This window comes from Mus caroli, unplaced genomic scaffold, assembly GCF_978045245.1.
Source record: "Mus caroli unplaced genomic scaffold, Mus_caroli_1 scaffold_12, whole genome shotgun sequence".
Lineage (NCBI taxonomy): Eukaryota > Metazoa > Chordata > Mammalia > Rodentia > Muridae > Mus > Mus caroli.
This window is the reverse complement of record NW_028227267.1, coordinates 113,614,363-113,635,659: the sequence shown is the minus strand read 5'-3', so window position 1 is coordinate 113,635,659 and position 21,297 is coordinate 113,614,363. Positions and strand designations below refer to the sequence as shown.

General features: G+C 37.7%; 1 protein-coding gene across 1 annotated transcript in view; it reads right to left on the bottom strand.

The window, feature by feature from the left end:
* Positions 1-4,637: 4,637 nt before the first annotated feature.
* The window catches only part of Gpc5 (glypican 5), a 1,376,768-nt gene continuing 1,360,108 nt past the window's right edge, over positions 4,638-21,297 (bottom strand). The window contains exon 8 of the mRNA XM_021182017.2: positions 4,638-5,524. Coding sequence (XP_021037676.1) covers positions 5,367-5,524 — 158 coding nt within the window. The 3' untranslated portion in view covers positions 4,638-5,366. The remainder of the gene's footprint in view (positions 5,525-21,297) is intronic.

Below are 21,297 nucleotides of genomic sequence, written 5' to 3'. Positions count from 1 at the left end.
TTTGGAGGGAGATCACTAATATTTCCCTGGCACTATAATAGAAAGTCATCACTGAAATAAGAAAGGATTTGTTACTTAGAAATACCCATATGAGAATAACTTTAGCACGAAATAGTTAGGAGCGCACCATTTTTTCTCAGTGTATGTTCTCACCTGACTGGGGTTATGCTCAGCGCACCAGTAAACCCAGACAGAACTGTCTGCGTGTGCCAGTCAAAAAGACCTTCCAACAGAATTCTCATCTTTCATATTAGAAAACCAATTTATATTTAGACCTTGAGTTACAGTGGATATTATATTATAGGCAGAGAGAGAGAGAGAGAGAGTCCCTGAATAAGCCCCTATAGTTACACATTTGTCCAGTGTTTCTTCCCGTTCCAGTCCGTATTCGAATGCTCTGGTACTCTTTCCTTTACATTCTATTTTCCATGTTAACAGCTGTCAACAAGCAGGTTGGGTGCAGAAGGAAATAATACCATCTCAGAAATATATTCATTGTAGCAGAAGGTACCATGAAGAGGACCATGAATCTCTGCTCATCAGGAGACAGGTAGGTCCCTCATAAAGGGTGCCTTAATCTCTCCTCTAAGTCATTTCATGGCGCTGATGTAGTTTGTCTCCGTTTTTACAGAAGGGAAGGCATAAGCACAATGACACAAATGAAAGAAAATCACTGTAGGAGGGAATACGTGCAGGCACAAGGCAGATGCAGCTTACATTGACTTTGCTAAGTGGCCTCTGGAACTCCTTCACCGCAACTGTGGAACTGGCTGTTTTAGAAAATGCGATTCTGTTCACAGAATTTTCTTGCATTTATTTTGCAATGTGTTCTATATTTGCTTACTCCTGCCATCCTGTTTTTTTTTTTTTTTTTTTTTTTCTGTTTCATGCTACTCATTGCAGCATGAGTCATCGAGAAAATCTGAAGACTTCTTTTGGTCCTCCACTCTTCAATGCTCCTAGACCAGTGGTTTTCACAGTACAGATGAAAACACACAAAAGTCAAAATTTGCTTACCAAATTATCAAAGCTGTGCTCATGGTTCCTCCATTCCCTCTCTTCCCAGGAGTTCTGACTCTTGCTGGTCTTCTCTCTGTGCTGTTTTTAATTCTCTATTTCAAATGGCAGTATCTTTGTCTCCCTGAACTTTGTTAGAGTCAAGGAAAAGCTTTATTGGAAAGGCACAATGTGTAATCTCCTAAATTTCCTGACAAAACACATTATAAGATGGTGCAAGATGGAAGAAAAAAATCTTGAATAACACATTTGCAAATATATGAACTAATATTCACAGCTCACTCGGTTCCAGATAAGTTATTGCTGCACAGCTATGAGTGCATTCATTATATTATGCAAAAATGTTAATTCTTCAGTAGGTAAAGTTTTAGAAACAGTGTTTCACTGAATCTTAATTTTAAAAATAATAGTAAGAGCAAAAATCACTTACTGTTTAACCTTAGAAAATAAAAAAAATCTTTCAATCAGCAAATTGTGCTTTATCAATATGTTAATTAGAAATGCATCACAAATAATAAGCATTTAAAGAAATTGTTGATACATAACCATGTTAATTATTATTCTTTAATATAACCCATGTAATTGTGTATGAATGCATGGTTGGCAATCTGAGGAAACAATGACTTCGTTGCACACTGTGAATTTCTTACCATGTAACAGAAGTCCAGGGTAAATTCATGTTATAAGAAGGAAGTATTTTTATTGTACTTGGAGAATCTGGAGATAAAACAATAACTTAAGTGTCTGAAAACAATAACCTAATCTAATGCTTCCCAAAGTGTCCTTAGTGAACACTTCAAACAACATAAATATTTGGGGAAAATATCTTATTAACGTCTGCCCTTTCGTGAGGAGAAAAACCCAGTCATCATCAACACATGCACAAGATGCTCCCAAACAAACCATGAATTAAAAGGCGGATCCAGAGCATAAAGCAAGATTCCCATTCCCTTGCCACCATTCTCCCCCTCCCTCCTTCCCTTCCCTTCTTTATACAGCTCTTCCACCTCCATTCCCTCACTCCTTCCTTGACCCCCTCCTTTTTAAATTTTTTTTTTCTTCTGTAATTTTTTCCCTGTGTTCTACTGGTGAAAAAATGATTCCCATCACAGGAAACACACAAACAAAAAAAGTAATTTCATGATTCCATGATAGATATAGATGTGATGTTTTCTCTTTTACATTGTAGCCGATTTTGTGTGTGTGTGTGTGTGTGTGTGTGTGTGTGTGTGTGTATGATTTGAATGTGATCTCATTGTGTAAGAGATGAGAAAAGTTTTGAGCAAGAAGGTCACATATACATTTTTCCTTTTCAATGTGCTTCTAGACAGATGTGAAGTCTGACAATGATGAATTCTGTAGTCCATTGTACTTTGATTTAAAAACACTTGTTTAGAAACTTCAATAATCCTGGGGAGTTTTGCTGTTAAACACCTGTGTTTCTTCTCTATTGTTGTGGAACAATATTGCTGCTGAGCTAGGAAGAGCTTTTACAAAGGCACCAAACTTACCGATCTAATTATACGATCATTAGTTACATGGCATCAGACAAATCCCATACTGTCCCTAAACCCATCTTCTCTCATTAGTAATATACAGATGACAATGTTATTGGGAATTTCGAAAGAGAATATGCGTAAATTCAATAAACTCATTTATCACTGTGCCTATGAAGAATAATGAGCAAGTAATTATTATCTAAGATTCCTAACCAACTCCCCCTCTGGAGATGTGAGACACCCAGCTAAAGTCTAAGGCTTCTTGTTACTGGTTTTTACTTTTCCTTTCTTATCTCTCTTTTTATTACACTCTCTCTCTCTCTCTCTCTCTCTCTCTCTCTCTCTCTCTCTCTCTCTCAAACATACACACAAACACACACTTTGTATAGAGATTTTAGGAATTTCTGGTGTTGGGGAATGAATTCAGAATCTAAGGTATATTGTACTGAGCTACACTTCTCAATCCTGCACTAAATTTTGTGATTACTTCAATGTGTATAAAAACTCACTCAGAGCTCAGATTAAATCAGGAATTTGTAAAAATTATTCAATATAAAAACCCATCAGTACAAAATGCGATATTTTGATATTTTTTAAGTCATCATGGGAATGAAACTTTTCTCATCTCTTCCATACTGAGATTACATTAAATCATTGCTTAAACCCTCTTAGATATCATTCATAGAAAACACTCAGATGCAATTTGGAACTGGATTAATGCAAACTCAGTGTTGGTTTTTGTTTGTTTGTATAAAAATCAAGTCATCTTTGAGAGTAATGGAGGTCAGCGAGATGCTTTCTTTTATTTGAAAGAACTTTGTACACCATAAAACACTGTATAAGTATAAAATGTCACCAAGTGGAATATTAAAGGATGGATATCCTCACCAAGAATACTAAAAATGATGCCCGAGGCTATGAAAGAAATTCTGAAAACATCCTAGGGCTCTGAACTCTCACAGCAGTGTCAGGACACGTGTAGTCTCAAAGTACACTGCTGGAGGTAGACATCACACACTTGAGAACACAAAATGTAGTCTCTAAAATCTACCCACCAATTCTATTGATTGTGTTACTTCTCTGCTCTCATCCAATTCTCGTAATGCCCCAAATTATCTTCAACCAAGTAATTTTGTCAATATACATCTAAAACCCCTGAACTATGCTCTTCAGCTTGTTGGCTTTCAAAATTAATTTCCCCTCATTTGCGGAGCCAGACATTTCTCTATAGAAAACTAACTTCAACAGGAGCAAGAGTACATGAGTGATTAAATATTATTTTTTTCCCGAGACAGTGATCTGAGTAAAGGGCTGAGATTGGAGACAAAATCATAGGAAATAAATAGGCTCAACTTTGTAATTTGTGGAGTGTGGTGAATGCAGATGGAGGGTCAAGGACTAATCATCTCAGGGTGGAACAGTAGCCTACGGAAACCACACAGAGAATCAGCAGTGACATGCTGTTTCCAGCTTTAAAGCACGTTTGAATAGACATGAAAACCAACTTGAACAGTTAAAAATATTGTAATTTAAGCTGACAACTCTCCAACCCCCTGACTGAGAACCTTAGAGAGCCAAGGTGTATCATGTATTTTTTTCTTACTAGGGAAAATTAATTCTGCCTCTGTCTGGGCAGTTGTTGAATTGAGTCTTTTGTGACCCTTGTCAGAGGTCATTTTAAATCCTTTTGGATTATTTGCTTAAGAGGCTCAGCATTTCCTTTTCTTCTTCCTTTGCTTTGTATGCGATATATTTCCTGGCCTCAGCTGGGTGTGATACTTCTTAATAAAAGCTGACTCGTCTCTTCCTCCGTAAGTGCAGATTCAGACGTATCCTATCAGTATCTGCTGAGGCAACTGATCACAACTGAGAAGTTAGGGATGGTGGATTAGGGACCTTCCTGCTGAGAACATAGGAAGAAAACTAAAGCCTTGCATACTGCGTGTTCTTTCTTATTACTCACAGGAAGACATTCATCAGACCTTATGCATGGATAGCCAACTGCTTGCTCCATAGGATGCTTTCTTTACAAAGTAGCAAATAACATTTTCAAAAACGAATGAAGTAGGAATAAACTTTTGTTAGGAAAAAAGACCATAATATTCTTTGACATTTCTCATCAAATAATCAACAACTTTATTGGAGTTAACAAGTGTGCTTTCTGACATAGCTAGTTGTTTTAGGTAAACACAAAAGAGGAACAGAGCCATAATACTACAGTGCATTTCAAATGTAAAGGAACATCACATGGACATCCCTAAGTTACTAAGCTCAGTAGAGGAGGTTTAGTGTAGAACATTATGAAGCTCCTTCATTAAATTTATGTGAAATCGCCCTGCTAATCTACTCTATATCTCACAGACTTGTAGTAACTTTTTATTTAACTTGCAAAAATGAAAGAATCCCCTAAAATGCATGCATAATACTTGCCTTTGTGTGCTTTGACTTAATGTTATTTTTATTCCCAGTTCTTTAAGAAATACTACTTATTGTGTTCTGTGCTTGACAAACACACCCTCAAATGTCAACATTCACAATGTTAAAAGGAAAGGGTTTGATTAAGCAGACTATAGAATTACAGATACACCAAAGCCTTCTTACTAATAGTCACTTCTGAGTTTTCACAGTTTAGATTTAATGTTAGAATTTAAGAAGATTTAAGTTAGATGCCAAGAAGACATAGTTTGAAAGAGACTATCAGAATCTTGACTGATAGGTACTGTGTGAACATTCCAGTTGGCATCTAAGAAGTTAGAATAACACAACTTTCCCTAATTTATTTTAAAAGAGTTTTTCTGTTCCAGACATAAGGAGATAAGGGATAATTCAAGACTCCAGTAAGGTATGTCATTACCAAAGCCAGGGAAGAAACATCAGCGTCCCCAGCAGAGGGAGTGCCATAGACTCAGTTCCTGACGCACATCCGGCGCCGGTTGTATCCAGAGTACTTCCACGGTCTGCTCGATGGACTTGCTTCACATCACTGAAGTTCATGCTGTCTGGCATCCCTGGAGGACAAGTAAGAAAGCACAGAGTGATGTGGGGCATGCAAACCTCGGATAGCTCTTAAAGCTGATAAGCACATGCCACTGTCTTCTTGCTGGTATTGCCTTCTCTGTTTTCACCCAGACTCCAAGCCCTATGCTTCACAATTAGTCCCGCCCTAACCACATTGTAGAAATAACATTTTTATATAGGCATCCTCATAAATGCTGTTAAGAGAAAAGTAAAATCTTTTTTTTTTGACTAAGAAAATTCTTTGAGAATATTTCTGTAAAGAAGCAAAGAAATTTAGTAAAATAAAATATTCTGAGATATTCCATTACTGCTTTTTCCATTGTGTCAACTATAGAACTGGCAACAAGTTTTCTCATGAGAATGCCACTAGGTAAGAGGAAATAATTAAATAAGACTGTTTAAAGTTGAACTTTAATTCAACCGGGAGGGGGAGGGGAGAAGGTATGAGATGTGTAACAGTCAGATGGAGGACTGGAAGGGGAATAAAATCTGAAGTGTAAAAAAAAATAGACTAAATAAAAATTAAAAAAAATAGAGTTGAACTTCTAGATATTACCTCATATCAGAACAAAGTAAGCATAGGGTTTTTACATACTTATTTTTATTTTTCAATAAATTTTATTATGAAATACATTTATTCAGTATAACGTGTTATGATATAAATATGAAATATGAAATAAATACTAAGTTTTGTATTGAGGCTTTAAAATTTACATTCTTACCAATTTTGAAATGTAATGTATAATAGAGTATTATGAGCTATACTTAATCTTCTGTATTATGTCTGAAACACTTGTCTTCTGCCTGCATTTTCTGCTTCATTTCTGAAACATGGTCCTGTTTGACAACCAACTCTTCTTCTGCAGCCATAAGCCTAGAAGCCCTTGAAGCCCTAGAAAGCCCTGGAAGCAGCATTCTGCCCTCCATCTTTATGAGTGGGGCTGTTTAGATTTCACATATGAGAGTGGGCACAGGACACTATTATATTACTATAATATAATATACACAAAGCTATGAATTATATAGCCATTATGTGCACATAGAGGCATGAAGAAACCAATATAGATATCCACCAGTATATTGGAGAACTTGTCAATAGGAACACTGCCAATGGAATTTAGAGATAAAGCCCTTGGTCTAACTATAAAAAAGAAAGGCAGATGAATTAAGCCATTTACTTTTATGTATATGAATATGCTGTCTTCATTCATACAAGAAAAGGCTATCAGATCTCATTAAAGATGGTTGTGAGCCACCATGTGGTTGCTGGGAATTGAATCAAGAACCCTGGAAGAACCGTCAGTGCTTCTAACTGCTGAGCCACCTCTTTAGCCCCTTTACTTACTTTTAAATTGCTATTCCTCTGCCTTATGGACTCTGACAGGCTGGGTAGGGAAAGGTCCATAAGGATTTGCAATGAACCAATTGCTTTCTTCAGGTGGTAATAGTGTGACACACCCAGGGAATTGCTGGTTTGTCCGTCACTATCTAGTGTCACCAATGTTCTAAGGCCATGTGACTCTGAGTTATCTCATGACATAATGATATCCATCACAATGAACAGAATTCAACTCAGTGTTAGTACAGCCACAAATATTGACATCATAATTACACTGAGACTGAAAAAGAGGTCCTCATATAAGGAAAATTCAATATTTATGTAATTAGGTCAATGCACATATATATTCAGAAGGTAAGCCCTACTGCATTCAGGGATGAGAGCATTAAGACCAAGCAAGCTCCACGGATCTGATGTATTGATTTTTCAGCCTGAGTTCAAGCATTATTATTCATTGTTTGGGTACTTGTTTTGCCCTTCTGTGTCATTAGGCAAGATGAATAAACTAGCAATTCATTTTTTATAGGGAGGGCAGTCAAATGCGAATATTTCCGTCACGGTTGGTTTTAAACCTTTTGCTGAGCTAGAGCTTAGGAAGAAGCTAAGAGGACTCTAGTAGTTTGGAAGATGCCCTCTTTCTGGGCAGTGTAGGCTGGGCTTTTTACAAGCACCCTCCACCTCGACTCCCTGCAGTGATCCTCGATGAAGAAGTGATTCTTGCAGCGATCCTTGATAAAGAAGTGATACTTGCTTGTTTGTTTTGCTTTGTTTGATGACAGATGAGAATGCATGCACTTTATTGGGGTGAATCAGGGACGGTACCTTTTATGGGAAGGGACGTTCAGGAAAGGATGAATTCTAGGATGCTATGTAGACAACTCGTTAGCATGGAGAACTCTGTGAGTCTGCTTTGTAGCCTGACCCTCTGGGATGCCAATGTGCCACTCAGGAAAAGCAGAATGCAGCCTACGATGGGTCGCAGTCCATGTTCTTCCGGGCAGAAAAAGCAAGTTCTGGGACAGAGTTCTTGAACTTCTGTGTACCCAGATGCCCCTGGGGACAACGAGGAGTGGAAAATGGGAGTTTGCAGGTGAGCACTGAGCCCGGGACCGGGGTAGAATCTGTCTTGGCTCTGAGTAAGTGCCAAATGTATGGAGAGACTGGAAGAGAAGCCCTCTTCTGGAGATGTAGGCAAGGCTCTTTAAGACTAAGGCCTCCCCATCGCAATCCTTGAGGAAGGAAGGAGATGGTCTTTGCTTGTCCAAACTGTTTTACTCGTGGCGGACATGAATGCAGACATTTTTACACAGGGTGAATGAGATTAAATACCTTTTGCAGGAAAAGAAGCTCAGGAAAGGAAGCTCATTGGCTAAGCACTCAGGGCCAATCTAGATTCCTCACTGGAATGGAGAGAGACTTCTAGGTTTTTATGTTATGTGACTGTCAGAGTCCTCTTGGTGAGGTGTTATGGACAGGTCATCTGGCCTGGAGCTGATTCTAACACCATTCTGAACTATGAGACATACTGGGGTTTTTGAATTTGCTATGACCTTACTAGTTCTTCTTTCTGGTGGCACCGTTCTACTTGCCCCGCAGAACCCCAAGTGTTTTTGCTACTTGACCTAGCGTTCATGGTTTTCTCAGTAGGGCGCCGTAGTTATGTGTTCCAGAGCAGATAGAGGTAGACAGGGAATGGCTCCACTCCTTCTATTCCCAATTCTGAGATTCCCATAGTTTGAGCTCCTTCAACCTTGCCATGCCTGTCTGGTACCAAGGTCCTACATGCCCTACAACCATCAACTAGCATGTAACAGAAAGGTGTTTGATCTGGTGTCTCAAGTCAGACAAGGTCTTCACTGCTTTAAACCCAAAGCCATGTTTTAATATCTGAGGTAGGTGTACCATTAATTAAGGTAAGAATCTTAAGGTTTGTGTCCTTAACGTAATATGTGAACATGCTAAATACAGCTATAGTTATGAATCAATCCAGTTAAAACCTGGCCTTGCTTTCTGTAAGTTACATATTTTGCTGAAAAAGCAAACAGTACTATAATTGTTTTCTTAAAGAAATTTAATTAAGTTTGGAAATTATGTCAAAGCTAGCCAAAGACTCATAAAAGAAAAAATGTTCTAGAACATATTACATTAATAAATTAAATAAACACACAGTAAAATTTGAATAACCTTTTTAGTACATAATAGCAGTATGCAAATGTACTGATAAATCCATATTTTTTCCCTCTAGTGGTTGTTAATGTACTTGGAGAATGACAAAGGCTATGCTACTGGAAAGTTAAACAGAACTTTAATCCTTGAAACTTGAGTACTTTTCTGACAGATGGTGCTATGAAGGATATATGAGTGATAAACTATGTTCAGGGAAGTCACTGTTAAGTTGATGGTGGAGCATGTCAACTTACCTAGAGATATCTACCACACATTTGCTATGGAAGTTCATATACATGGACTCCGTTAATTTCCATAGAGTATGCAAGGCATACCAGTTTGTACTGACAAAGTAGAGGACCTAGGAGTAGTGCAGGTGGACTTCAAATTCTAAAGTGTGAACCTGGAGTGTGTTTGATCTTCCATGGCACAGACTCTGCACTGGATAAGACACTAACATTATTTATGTTGAAAACAGGTTCAGTTTTGTTCTCTTCTTCACAGATGTTTAGAATGGCTGATTATGTGCTAATTTTCTGTTAGTCAAATTGCATGAAATATTTCGAGGTAGAGGACATGTGGCTGGTGAAGGCAGATCAATGACCTGAGGTTTGGAGGATTTTTGTCATGAGTACATTGGTGTTTTCACTGAGGTAAGGGGTATGAGATTGTTTTTTCTGTATACACCCACTTTTTCATCTATTTATAAACTATAAAATTTCTCCAACTTTCACCAAGTCATGAGGACTGTGCCTCACAATAAGTTATTTTAAACAAGGTAAATTGTCTTGAGTTGTCAATTTGTTTACTTATCCCAAAATCTAGACATTGGGTTTTAGATACTGTACTAGAGTCTCAGTACATAGTATGCAATGAACGTGATATCACAGTTTGGTGAATATAAAAAATGAAAACAAAATAAAACGTGAACATTAGGAACCTTTTTCAAAATTCTGAAAAGGAAGGGAAGATTTAAATATTGAAAATATAACTACAGAATACTATTTGAACTCAACGCTATTGAAAATATAATGACAGAACACTATTTGAACTCAACACAGATAATTTGGTTCTACTAATGATAGAACATGTAAGCATGACACTTTCTATATGTTGTATACTATGGCTTAAATGAATATTGTTAAATGGTAATTGAATAATGAAGTTCCTTCCCACACCAGAATGTATTATTATACCCTTCCCTTCTAAACATTAGGAAAAGATTTATAAATAACAATTTATTAAAGTCTTTTTGGCCATAGATGAATATCGGTATGAGCCACTCATTGCCTCCAGCATCATACTCATGGGGATGTCCATTCAAAGCATCGACCTGACAGGGAAATTCTGGTTTGCCAGAGCATAGATACATAAGTAACTTAACTTATCGAGTCTATAAGACAACAGAATTTTAAGAGGTTTGAAATGAGAGTACTTTTGTTCAGAACAGAGAATGTATTGTAACATCTTTATGGGACACAAATTAAAATATAACAATGAAAATGTGAAAAAAAGAATACATTTATATTTTTACTTATTTATAGATGAAAAATCCTATAGACTGTTAAGGCTGAATGTATGAAGCAAATATCTTTGACTCTAAAGAATGAATAATTTCTACATGACATGCTCTTTGTTGCAAGAGCAAAGGACACACTGCACACTGGAGAAAATACAGACCACACAGTCCACTGAGTGATAAGTGTCTTGAAAATATAATTCTAGCATTCTATACAAAACCTACACCTGTTTTGATAATATAGTGGCAAAAGGAAATCAAGGGTAATTACAAGAAAAAGTGACCTAAAGAAAGACTAGTAAGTTATTGGGAAACAGATAAATATAAATTTTTATACAAAGAGGTGTTCTAATTTTTCTCAGTTCATAGACATCAGAGTGTATTATTAGGGAAATTGCCTTATTTTAGGGAAAATGGCCAATATGTATCAAAGCTGTTTAAAAGGTACATTTACCCAGGCATAGTAATTCCACTCTTATAAAGTTGGTCCGTGGGAAAAATTAGGAAAATATGCATACAATTGTTCAGAAAATGTATAAGCTAGTGAAAATTATTAGCCATTATGTGCCTAAATGACACATGAAATATGAATCCATGTTAAAATATGAGATACATTTATTTATTAAGAACTATTCAAAAATAAGTATGTACTTGTAAATGGATTTTGGTGGAATTTCTATATATGCTAGCAATGTCTTTAAGGCTCTTTTAGCTCAATCAAATATCACCATGTCTCTATGAAAGTAGGGATTCCCTCATTAATTTTCATATTGACATAGTAAGTACTTAGTAACAATTTTGTGAACTTATAAATGGAGAAATATAACCCAAGGCAGAAAAATTTTAAAACTAGAAAAAAATGTTTCCTCAAGCTTCTTGCTTTCATTATAAAGGCCAAGATTATATTGATTTAACTTTGAATGTAAAATAAAAATGAAAATTAGATATGAACTAAGAAGTCATGGTATAGTATTAAAAATTCATTATGAAAAAAATTGACACAAATTTTTAGAATAAAGTTGCTCTGGACTCCTAATCATATTCTCTTCCTATGAAAGTAAGTTGACCAGAACCGCTTCCTTACCGACATGACAAGAGAATTGTTTATATGCTAGATGTATCTTGTACAATATTGAGTCACCTTTTAGTTTGCCATAGGCTACTCTATAGGTTTCCATGATTGAGTATGAGCAATGTATCTGGATGTACAGGTGCCTGATAATCCTGTAGCAGCTTGAACAAGCCTAGCTGATATACAACCCAGAGGTGTCCTATTAGGTATGCAGAGCATATAATTAATTAATCAATCAAGGAGCTGTTCTGGTGGAACTGTCTTCCATGCTCTGTGGAAAAAGACTATCACTGTCTAGTGTGTGTGTGTGTGCCTATGTATGGTGTACATGTGGGTCAATGTGTCTATGTCTGTAGTACATCATGCATAGTGTCTATGCATGTGCAGAGGTAACTTGTGCTAAGACAAGGAAAATGTCTTCTACTTGCCCGTGTTTTACTTCCTTGAGACAAGAAATCTCCTAAATGTGGAAATCAATAAATTTTAGCTAGGCTACTGGCTAGGAAACGCCAGTGATCCTCCCGTCTCTGCATCACCTTCCCAACCTTTGGGAAGCAGGTTCATATGGCCATATCTAGCGATTTACCTGCATAAACAAAGATCCTTATGCTACTGCAGAAAGTATGCTTACTAGATCCATCTCCATAGCCTCTGTTTTTTTGGTGCTCTAATAAGTGGGTCCCCACTGTCTCTACTTAAACACTTAGCCTTGAGTATTTATGTCTACCATGTTCTCCTAATCCCACCAATTGATTTTTTTCTTGGGTTAGAAGAGTGTGGTTTTTCCATATATCTTTTTTCTTTTTCTTTTTCTTGGATATTTTCTTTATTTGCATTTCAAATGTTATCCCCTTTCCTAGTGTCCCCTCCAAAAAACACCCTCCCCCTAACCCCCCTCCTCCTGCTCACCAATCCACCCACTCCTACTTCCTAGCCCTGGAATTTCCCCCCACTGGGGCATAGAACCTTCACAGGACTAAAAGTCTCTCCTCGCATTGATGACCGACTAGGCCATCATATGCTGTATATGCAGCTGGAGCCATGAGTCCCACCATGTGTGCTCTTTGGTTGGTGCTTTAGTCCCTGGGAGCAATGGGGGTACTGGCTAGTTCACATTGTTGTACCTCCTATGGGACCTCAAACCCCTTCAGCTCCTAAGTTCCTTTCTCTAGCTGCTTCATTGGGGACCCTGTGCTCAGTTCAATGTATGTGGCTGTGAACATCCACTTCTGTCAGACACTGGCAGAACCTCTCAGGAGAGAGCTGTATTAGTCTCCTGTCAGCAAGCACTTGCTGGCATCCACAACAGTGTCTGGGTTTGGTGATTTTATATGGGATGGGTCCCCAGGTGAGTCAGTCTCTGGATGGTCATTTCTTCAGTCTCTACTCCACTTAGCCCAGAAGCCCAGAAGCTCAGAATACCCAAGATACAATTCACAAACTACATGAAACTCAAGAAGGAAGACCATAGTGTGGATACTTTGATCCATCTTAGAAGGGGGGAACAAAACATCCACATATCTTTTTCACATACCTTTTCTTGCTGTTGTGAGGTGACTGCTATGCCAATTTCCCGCCACCTTGACTTACTCATAGTCATGAACTACGACGGAACTGTAATTTAATTTGCAACTATCTGGAGTTGTAAATTAATGTAGATATGTTCTCTTGTAAATCACTTTTTGTGAGGGTGTTTTATTACAACAAATTAAATTAAACTAGAGTAGGGAAACCCAAAAATGGATGAGACATAACAAAGTTGGGTGGGTGTGTTGGTTCTTCTTAGAAAAGCTACTAACCAGGGCACCTAGCCTTCCTCCTTGATAAGGAGTGCACAAGGCAGCATGGAACATGTCAAGACAATGACTGCAGCCATGGCCAGAAGGCAGTGGCACCCTCTCCCACCTGAATCCCTACAGGGATCCAGGCTACCAACTTTACTAATTTTCATCACTTTAAAGAATCAGTTATGGGGTAGCTTTTGTTTAAATCCCACACTAGCTATGTATGTGTTCATTTTGAGATCAAGGAACAATCCCCAGAGTCAGAATTGTCACCTCTACAGTGAATACTTTCTCACCTATAATGATCACCATTATCTTTTTCAGCACTCTAATCCACATTGTATTTTATTATTATAACGACATCTGTTATCTTTTGGAAATGCTTTTGCTCAAAGAACATTTTTTTCCAAGCCTCCAATCTTCTCTATATTATTATACTTTGCTTTGTTACTACATCCAGAAACCCTGAAATACATTTATTATTTTGATATATTTAATTTCACTTTCAGATCACTGAATTATTTTAATATCTGATTTAATATCTGATTGTGTTTTCAGTCTAACAGGTCAATTTGCTTATTCTGCTTGATTTCCATTAGGCTGTATTTCCTTTATGTTTCATTAATCCTCTATGTTTAAATATATGTATAATGGATGCATTCTATATTAATTCTTTAAGTTCTTTGCTTTGAATTTTTAATATTCATTAAAATACATAGCTAGAAACACTTAGAAGTCTATTGAAATTTTTTATTTCTTTTTATACCATGCAGACACATTAGAATATTTGTGGTTTATGTATGTGTGTAAGAGGTTCACACATCTGTTTAATATGTATGTAGAGGCTAAATGAAGATAGTAGACAAATCTTGTATCATTTCTTTGCATATTCCCTTGAGACAAGTCTCTTATTGAACATGAAGCTGGCTGTTTTTCAGATAGGTCAGCATGCCCCTGAATCAAGTGATCCTTCTGTCTGCCCCTCCACACCCTCCTCTCAGTAATGGTGTAACAGATGTGCCTTGTACCAAGTTTTTCATGTGGATGCTGTGGATCTGAACTTAGGCCCTCGAACTTGTATAGCAAGTGTTCCTATCCACTATGCCTCCTCACAAGCCCACAAGTTATATACCTTAATAATCGTTTCAAGTTGCACTAATTACAACTTGCACTGGCTGGTTTTGTGTGTCAACTTGACACAAGCTGGAGTTATCACAGAGAAAGGAGCTTCCTTTGAGGAAATGTCTCCATGAGATATAGCTGTAAGGCATTTTCCCAATAAGTGACCAATGGTGGAGGTGTGGGTGGTGACATCCCTGGGCATCCTTCTCACCATGACAGTCACTGACACTGTAAATAAAGCCTCAACCAAACACTTTCTTTTATTAGTTAACTCGATCATGGTGTCGCTTCCTACCAATAGAAAACTGACAAAGACAGTCAGCAATATAATTTTCTTTGCATTTTGTCAAGTAATGCCTCTTGCTGAGTATTTTCTTTAGTAATTAATTTAAAATGAAGTGAGAAGTGGTAAAAACACTGACCCTTTTTTTCTAAAGCATCCTTATACCATCTATTGAATTTAAATTTTAAGAGTAATCAGTGGCTGCATTTTTCTGCTCTGGGGTACAGAACAAATTTATCTGTGTATGTTACCTTCCATGATTACTCTTTAAAATTATTGTCTTCTTATTATGAGAGCAATCAGACTCTTTCCAGGTTGCATTAAAAAGTTTATCTTGGTTAACACAAAAAGATACTATACTATTTTAAGTCAATATTGTCACCAATGTAAATGAGACAGCACGGGTATTTTTTATAATTTTCTTAACATAACTGGTGACATTTTATTAATCTGTACTTTAAAAAATAAGTTTCACCATCGTCAATAAGAATACTTCTAGATCATGTATACATTCCCACAACTACATGCAGTTTATGAGTGATGATGATAATATAACCAATGAATATACTTTAATATGTTTTATTAATTACCAGCTACACAAACATGAATTCTGTAGGATTCTACTTGAAAATTCATTCCAGAAGAAATTCTACAAGAAGGCTATTTATAAAAGCAGCATCACTGTAATTATTTTAATTAAGTAATCAGCAATAAACTTAAAGAACTGGGTAGATGATTACTGCCGAGAGAAAAGAACCTGGAACAGGAAAGTCCTCTACTGGACTGAATGACAAATGTCCCTAGACCTCACATGTGTAAACTCTTGTTCCCCAGTGGGTGGTGACCTTTAGGGAAGCCATGGACCAGTCTTGCTGAACCTGAATTTTGAGGGTGTTATATCCTCATCCACATTCAGTTCACTGTCTCTTGTTTGTTTTTGAAGATGTTTCTCTTGCCTTCCAGCCAGGCTGCCTGTGACCATTCCTACTGTGCCATGATACACCTTCTATCTAGAACCCTGAGCCAAAGTAATTCTTCCATAAGTCACTTTTGGTCATGGTATTTTATGACAGCAGCAAAAAGTAATTAATACAAAATACAAACAATATCCTTTCCAAGTTCTATCAAGAAACAAAATTACACTTATTGTTAAATATGAAACATCCACAGTCATTTATTTTATGCAATGATAAATTAAGTATAATTCTCCACATCTTTCAGAGATATAGTATTATATTACATATAAATAAATTTGGGCCTACTATTTGAATTTCTGCTGACTTTTTGCAAAATATTAGCTGGGCTTTTCAAAGTGGAAATACTTCCACAATTCGAGTATAACTTGTCAAAAAAGGGTTATTGATTACTATAAAACTAAAAGAGATCCTAGTAAGAGGATACTGTCCTATAACCCCAGCTATCAACAGAATAAGGCAAGGGGGTCCCAATTATTCAAGGTTGCATGTTTAAGAGGAGATCATGGGATTGGCATATGAGACGGTCCAATGGAATGGATAAGTGAAAGTTAAAGACACGTGAAGAAGCCTTGTGGAAATCTCCCAGTTTATAAGCTAATTTTAAAATATATTTAAAAGGAATTTAAACAAAGATACTCTACATTGGTCGATACTTCTGTTTCCAGAAGACATGGTATATTATATAAGAATCCATTGCCTGGTATATTATATCTTCCTAAGAGTTGCCATTCAAAGAGATTCCAGAGGGACCTCAAAAAACATAGGGTGTTGTTATGGCTGTCAGTTTACCACCAAACTAGATAGTAAGATCTAATATCTATTTTAAGATACTAACAGTCTATATTGAGGTTACTACTGCTATTATGAAACACCATAACAAATGACCAAGTTTGGGAAAAAAGTATTTGGCTCACTCTTTTGACATCATATGCTTTCATCACTGAAGGAAGTCAGGACATGAACTTAAGCAGGCCAGAAACCTTGAGGCAAGAGCTAATGCAAAGGCCATAGAAGGGTACTGCTTACTGGCTCCTCAGCCTCCTTTAGTCTTGCCCAGTGTAGAATTCCAGTCTCCTCCCAGCTACCTGCAGAATATAGTTTCCTTCTGGCTGCTTTCAGAACAAGATATAGAACTCTCAGCTTCTTCATCACCATGTCTGCTGACAAGCAGCTATGCTTTCCAGTGTGGTGGTAATGGACTGAACCTTTGACATTGTAAGGCAGTCCTAATTAAATGTTTTCTCTTGTAATAGTTGCCTTGGTCATGGTGTCTTATCACAGTAATATAACCCTGACAAAGACAGAAGTAGTGGATGGATAGAATCAATATATTGAATGAAGTATATAAATTTCAAAGGATAAACAGATTATTTATAAATCAGAAACACAGGAAAATAAATGCATGATTATTCAGTGTGTTTACCACTCTTCCCACATTTATACTATCCAGGATCCCCTGCCTATGCAGTGCTGTCCACAGTGGCCTGGTCTCTATACATCAAATGTTCTCTATCTGGGCTGCTAAGTTTTCCAATTGAATAAATACTCCTGAATCTTTGACTAATTGTATGCAGCATGTTTCTTATTTGATTGATGGATATTCTACATGTGTTCTCAGAGTTCTTTGAGATTATTTTGTTTTTTTCTGGTTTATTTTCTAACTCAACTTCAGCATTTTTACTGACATTTTCATAATTCAAGCCTTACATTATTTTTCTGTAAATTGATCATTTGTTTCAGTTTTTGTTTGCTTCAATGTTCAGGTCACATAAATAAGCTACTGTGACTTTAATTACTTTCTTCTTTCTGCAGAGTCTCTGTTTAGTGCACGTCATTCATAGATGAAAGACGACTTGATTATGTGCTGCAAAGACACAGACTGAAAATCTGATTGGCACTCTGGGAATGGTCTCCCAAGGTGACTAGAGAAATGTGACCAGAATCTCCTGATTTCTCCTAGCTTTCTCCTCATTGAAGGGTTTCTTAGATATCAGGCGTGTGTAAGAGAGAGGAAATGCAAAAGGGAAAGGAAGAGGAGACAGAAGAGGAAACAAACCTCAGGGCCAAGTCAGAAGGCAACCATAACACAACAGATAAGACCTGCCAATAGTCTGAGACCACCACATCAGGAGACTGTGAATCATGGCCAATCAGAAGTAAAACCTGTCTCATGCCACAGCGTGTGTTGTCTTCCCTTAAAGAGGGCAGAATTTCGGAGGTGACCATTCAGACATTTTGCCTGAGAGTAATTTCCTAGGTTTCAGGAAATCTGCAAACTAAGTAGGAGAGACAGGCTAGCAGCACTTATTCACTACATATGCAGGTACAGACATGCTTATTCGTCTTCATAATAACGTCTCTTTCTACCCTTGACTATGCCTGGAACTCCACAGTTCAGAGGTCTTTTCCTGTATGCCACTTCCCTTCCATCATGCTACACAGGAGAAAGGGGTGCCCTGCCTGTAGTGGAGGCAGTAATCACTGCCCGCTCGAGCTTCTGGATCCTCTTTGGTGATTCTCCTGTATCACTAGAGGTGACTCTACCTAGTTACACGCCTGTCTTTGGAGGATTCCAGGAAGCAAATTGGATTGGGATTCTGAGTCTCTCAGTGATTGGTAGGACTTATCCTTCTGTAGTCTGTGTTATGTCCCAGTGTTCCATCTGCTTTCTAGATTCCATTTGTTTTTACTGATATCTCCTCTTCCGTTTCTTCCGCATTCAGTAAATTTAGGTTTTTTGTTAGAGTGAAAAAGATCTATCGTGTATTTTAGTAGGTTGTGGGAGGGAATAAAATTAAATGTGTCTGATCAGTCCGTCGTCAGGATGGCAAGGCTTCCAGTATCCAGTCCCTGAAGCTCTGTCTAAGTCCCTGGGCAGGAATTCATCTGTTAAGTACAGACGCAGCTCACTTTAGTGCCTTTTCTGAGTGACCAGTTTGCCTTTGGTAGATGCTAATTACTTTTTGGGAATCTTTTCCGACATGAGCATTTTCGGTACAGATACTGAGCAATGTTTCATTTTTTTCCTGGAAACTTAGTTTCTTTTACTAGCATCTCCACTAATTAATAATACATGATGCAAATCATCCAGCTGCTTTAGAGAAGAATGTATAAATATGTATGAAGATGCAATGACTAGTCTGCTAGGTTCTGCATCACCTTACACAGTGTATGCTTGCCACATACTTGGAAAGCTCACTGCCTTCAAAGAAAATGTAACTAGAGAGCTTTAAGGGAAGGATTGGGGTTGTTGTATTTTGAGCCTCTCTCTCTCCTCTCTCTCTCTCTCTCTCTCTCTCTCTCTCTCTCTCTCTCTCTCTCTCTCTCTCTCTCTTGTCTTCCTGTCTCTGTCTCTCTGTCTCTGTCTCTTTCTGTCTCTCTCTGTCTTTCTGTGTGTGTGTGTTTGTGTGTGTGCACATGTGCACATGCACACATCTCAAGCTGAAGCTCAGAGATCATCTTCTATAGCTGTTACTCTGGAGTTGTGGATCTTCCTTTGTGAGACAGTGCTGTGGGTTGAATATGACATACCCTCACAGGCAGACCTATTTGAGTATTCGGTCCTAGCTGATGGCACTATTAAGGAAGCAAGGTTGGGGAAATTCCAGGAGATGAAGCCTCCTGAAGGAAGTGTGTCTGAAGCTTTGAGGCTTTATAAGTAGCCTGGCTCAGCTTCCTGTTCACTCTCTGCTCTCTGAATTCCGAGGCAATATAAGGTGGCAGTTTCTTTCTCTGCTGCTATGTCTTCTCTGCTTACTGCCTTACCTTCCCCTCTATGGTGGAGTATATCACTCAGAAGTGCAAGCCAAAGAAAACCTATTGTCTCTTAAATCCTTTGGTCAGATAATTTTATAGCACCAACAAAGAAGATGTAGGGCCTCTCACTGCTTTCTCTGACTCAGTGGGACTAAGCATCATTGAGTAGACTATGGTGGCTGGCCAGTGGACACCAGCATTCACTTACCTGTATCTCCATGTCACTAGGACTACATGTGCCACTGGTTGTAAACATCTCTGACGTTTTTTCCTTGGGTTCTAAGGACTGACCCCAGGTCCTAATTTTTGTATTCAAGCACTTTACTGACTGAGTAGTTAGCCTAGGTATCCTGATTTATATATCACACACACACACACACACACACACACACACACACACGCATGCCTGCATGCATGTGTGTGTATAATAATCATAATGCATATTTTTGTGTATATATGTTATACATATACATGTTAAAATCAAAATGCATATTTTGTCTGTATATGTATGGTATATATGTTAAATCATAATGCATATTTTAAAATACTAGATGAGGAATGGTCTAAATGTATACCATCATCACTTTTAAAGTATTTGTTCCAAAGCTGCTGCAACAAGTAAAATGGGAACACTGGTTTAAAAAAAAAGTCTCCTCTTGAATAAAGATGAAAACTAACTTCATTCAGAATTGTTTCTATCTTAGTAAATGAAGAATATTGAGTGGTTAATCCTTACAGCCTAAAAGTAGCCCAGCTGTCTACGACTGTTTGTCACAATAGACTATAGTTGCTTATTATATTTTTTTTTTTGAGTCTTGCTGTACAACCCAAGTTTGCCTTGAACTTAGAATCCTTCTGCCTCAGACCTGCTACACTAGACCCAGAAATTTTGGATTTTTTTTTTAATTTTTAATATTTTTATTACATATTTTCCTGTTACATTTCCAATGCTATCCCAAAAGTCCCCCATAGCGCCCCCCACTTCCCTACCCACCCATTCCCATTCTTTTGGCCCTGGCATTCCCCTATATTGGGGCATATAAAGTTTGCAAGTCCAATGGGCCTCTCTTTCCAGTGATGGCCAACTAGGCCATCTTTCGATACATATGCAACTAGAGACAAGAGCTCCGGGGTTCTGGTTAGTACATCATGTTGTTCCAACAATAGGGTTGCAGATCCCTTTAGCTCCTTGGGTACTTTCTCTAGCTTCTCCATTGGGAGCCCTGTGATACATCCAATAGCTGACTGTGAACATCCACTCCTGTGTTTGCTAGGCCCCAGCATTGTCTCACAAGAGACAGCTATCTTTGGGTTCTTTCAGCAAAATCTTGCTAGTGTATGCAATGGTGTCAGCATTTAGAAGCTGCTTATGGGATGGATCCCTGGATATGGCAGTCTCTAAATGGTCAATCCTTCCATCACAGCTACGAACTTTGTCTCTGTAACTCCTTCCCTGGGTGTTTTGTTCCCAATTCTAAGAAGGGGCACAGTGTCCACACTTTGGTCTTCATTCTTCTTGAGTTTCATGCATTTAGCAAATTGTATCTTATATCTTGGGTATCCTAAGTTTTGGGCTAATATCCACTTATCAGTGAATACATATTGTGTGAGTTCTTTTGTGATTGTGTTACTTCACTCAAGATGATGCCCTCCAGGTCCATCCATTTGGCTAGGAATTTCATAAATTCATTCTTTTTAATAGCTGAGTAGTACTCCATTGTGTAAATGTACCATAATTTCTGTAT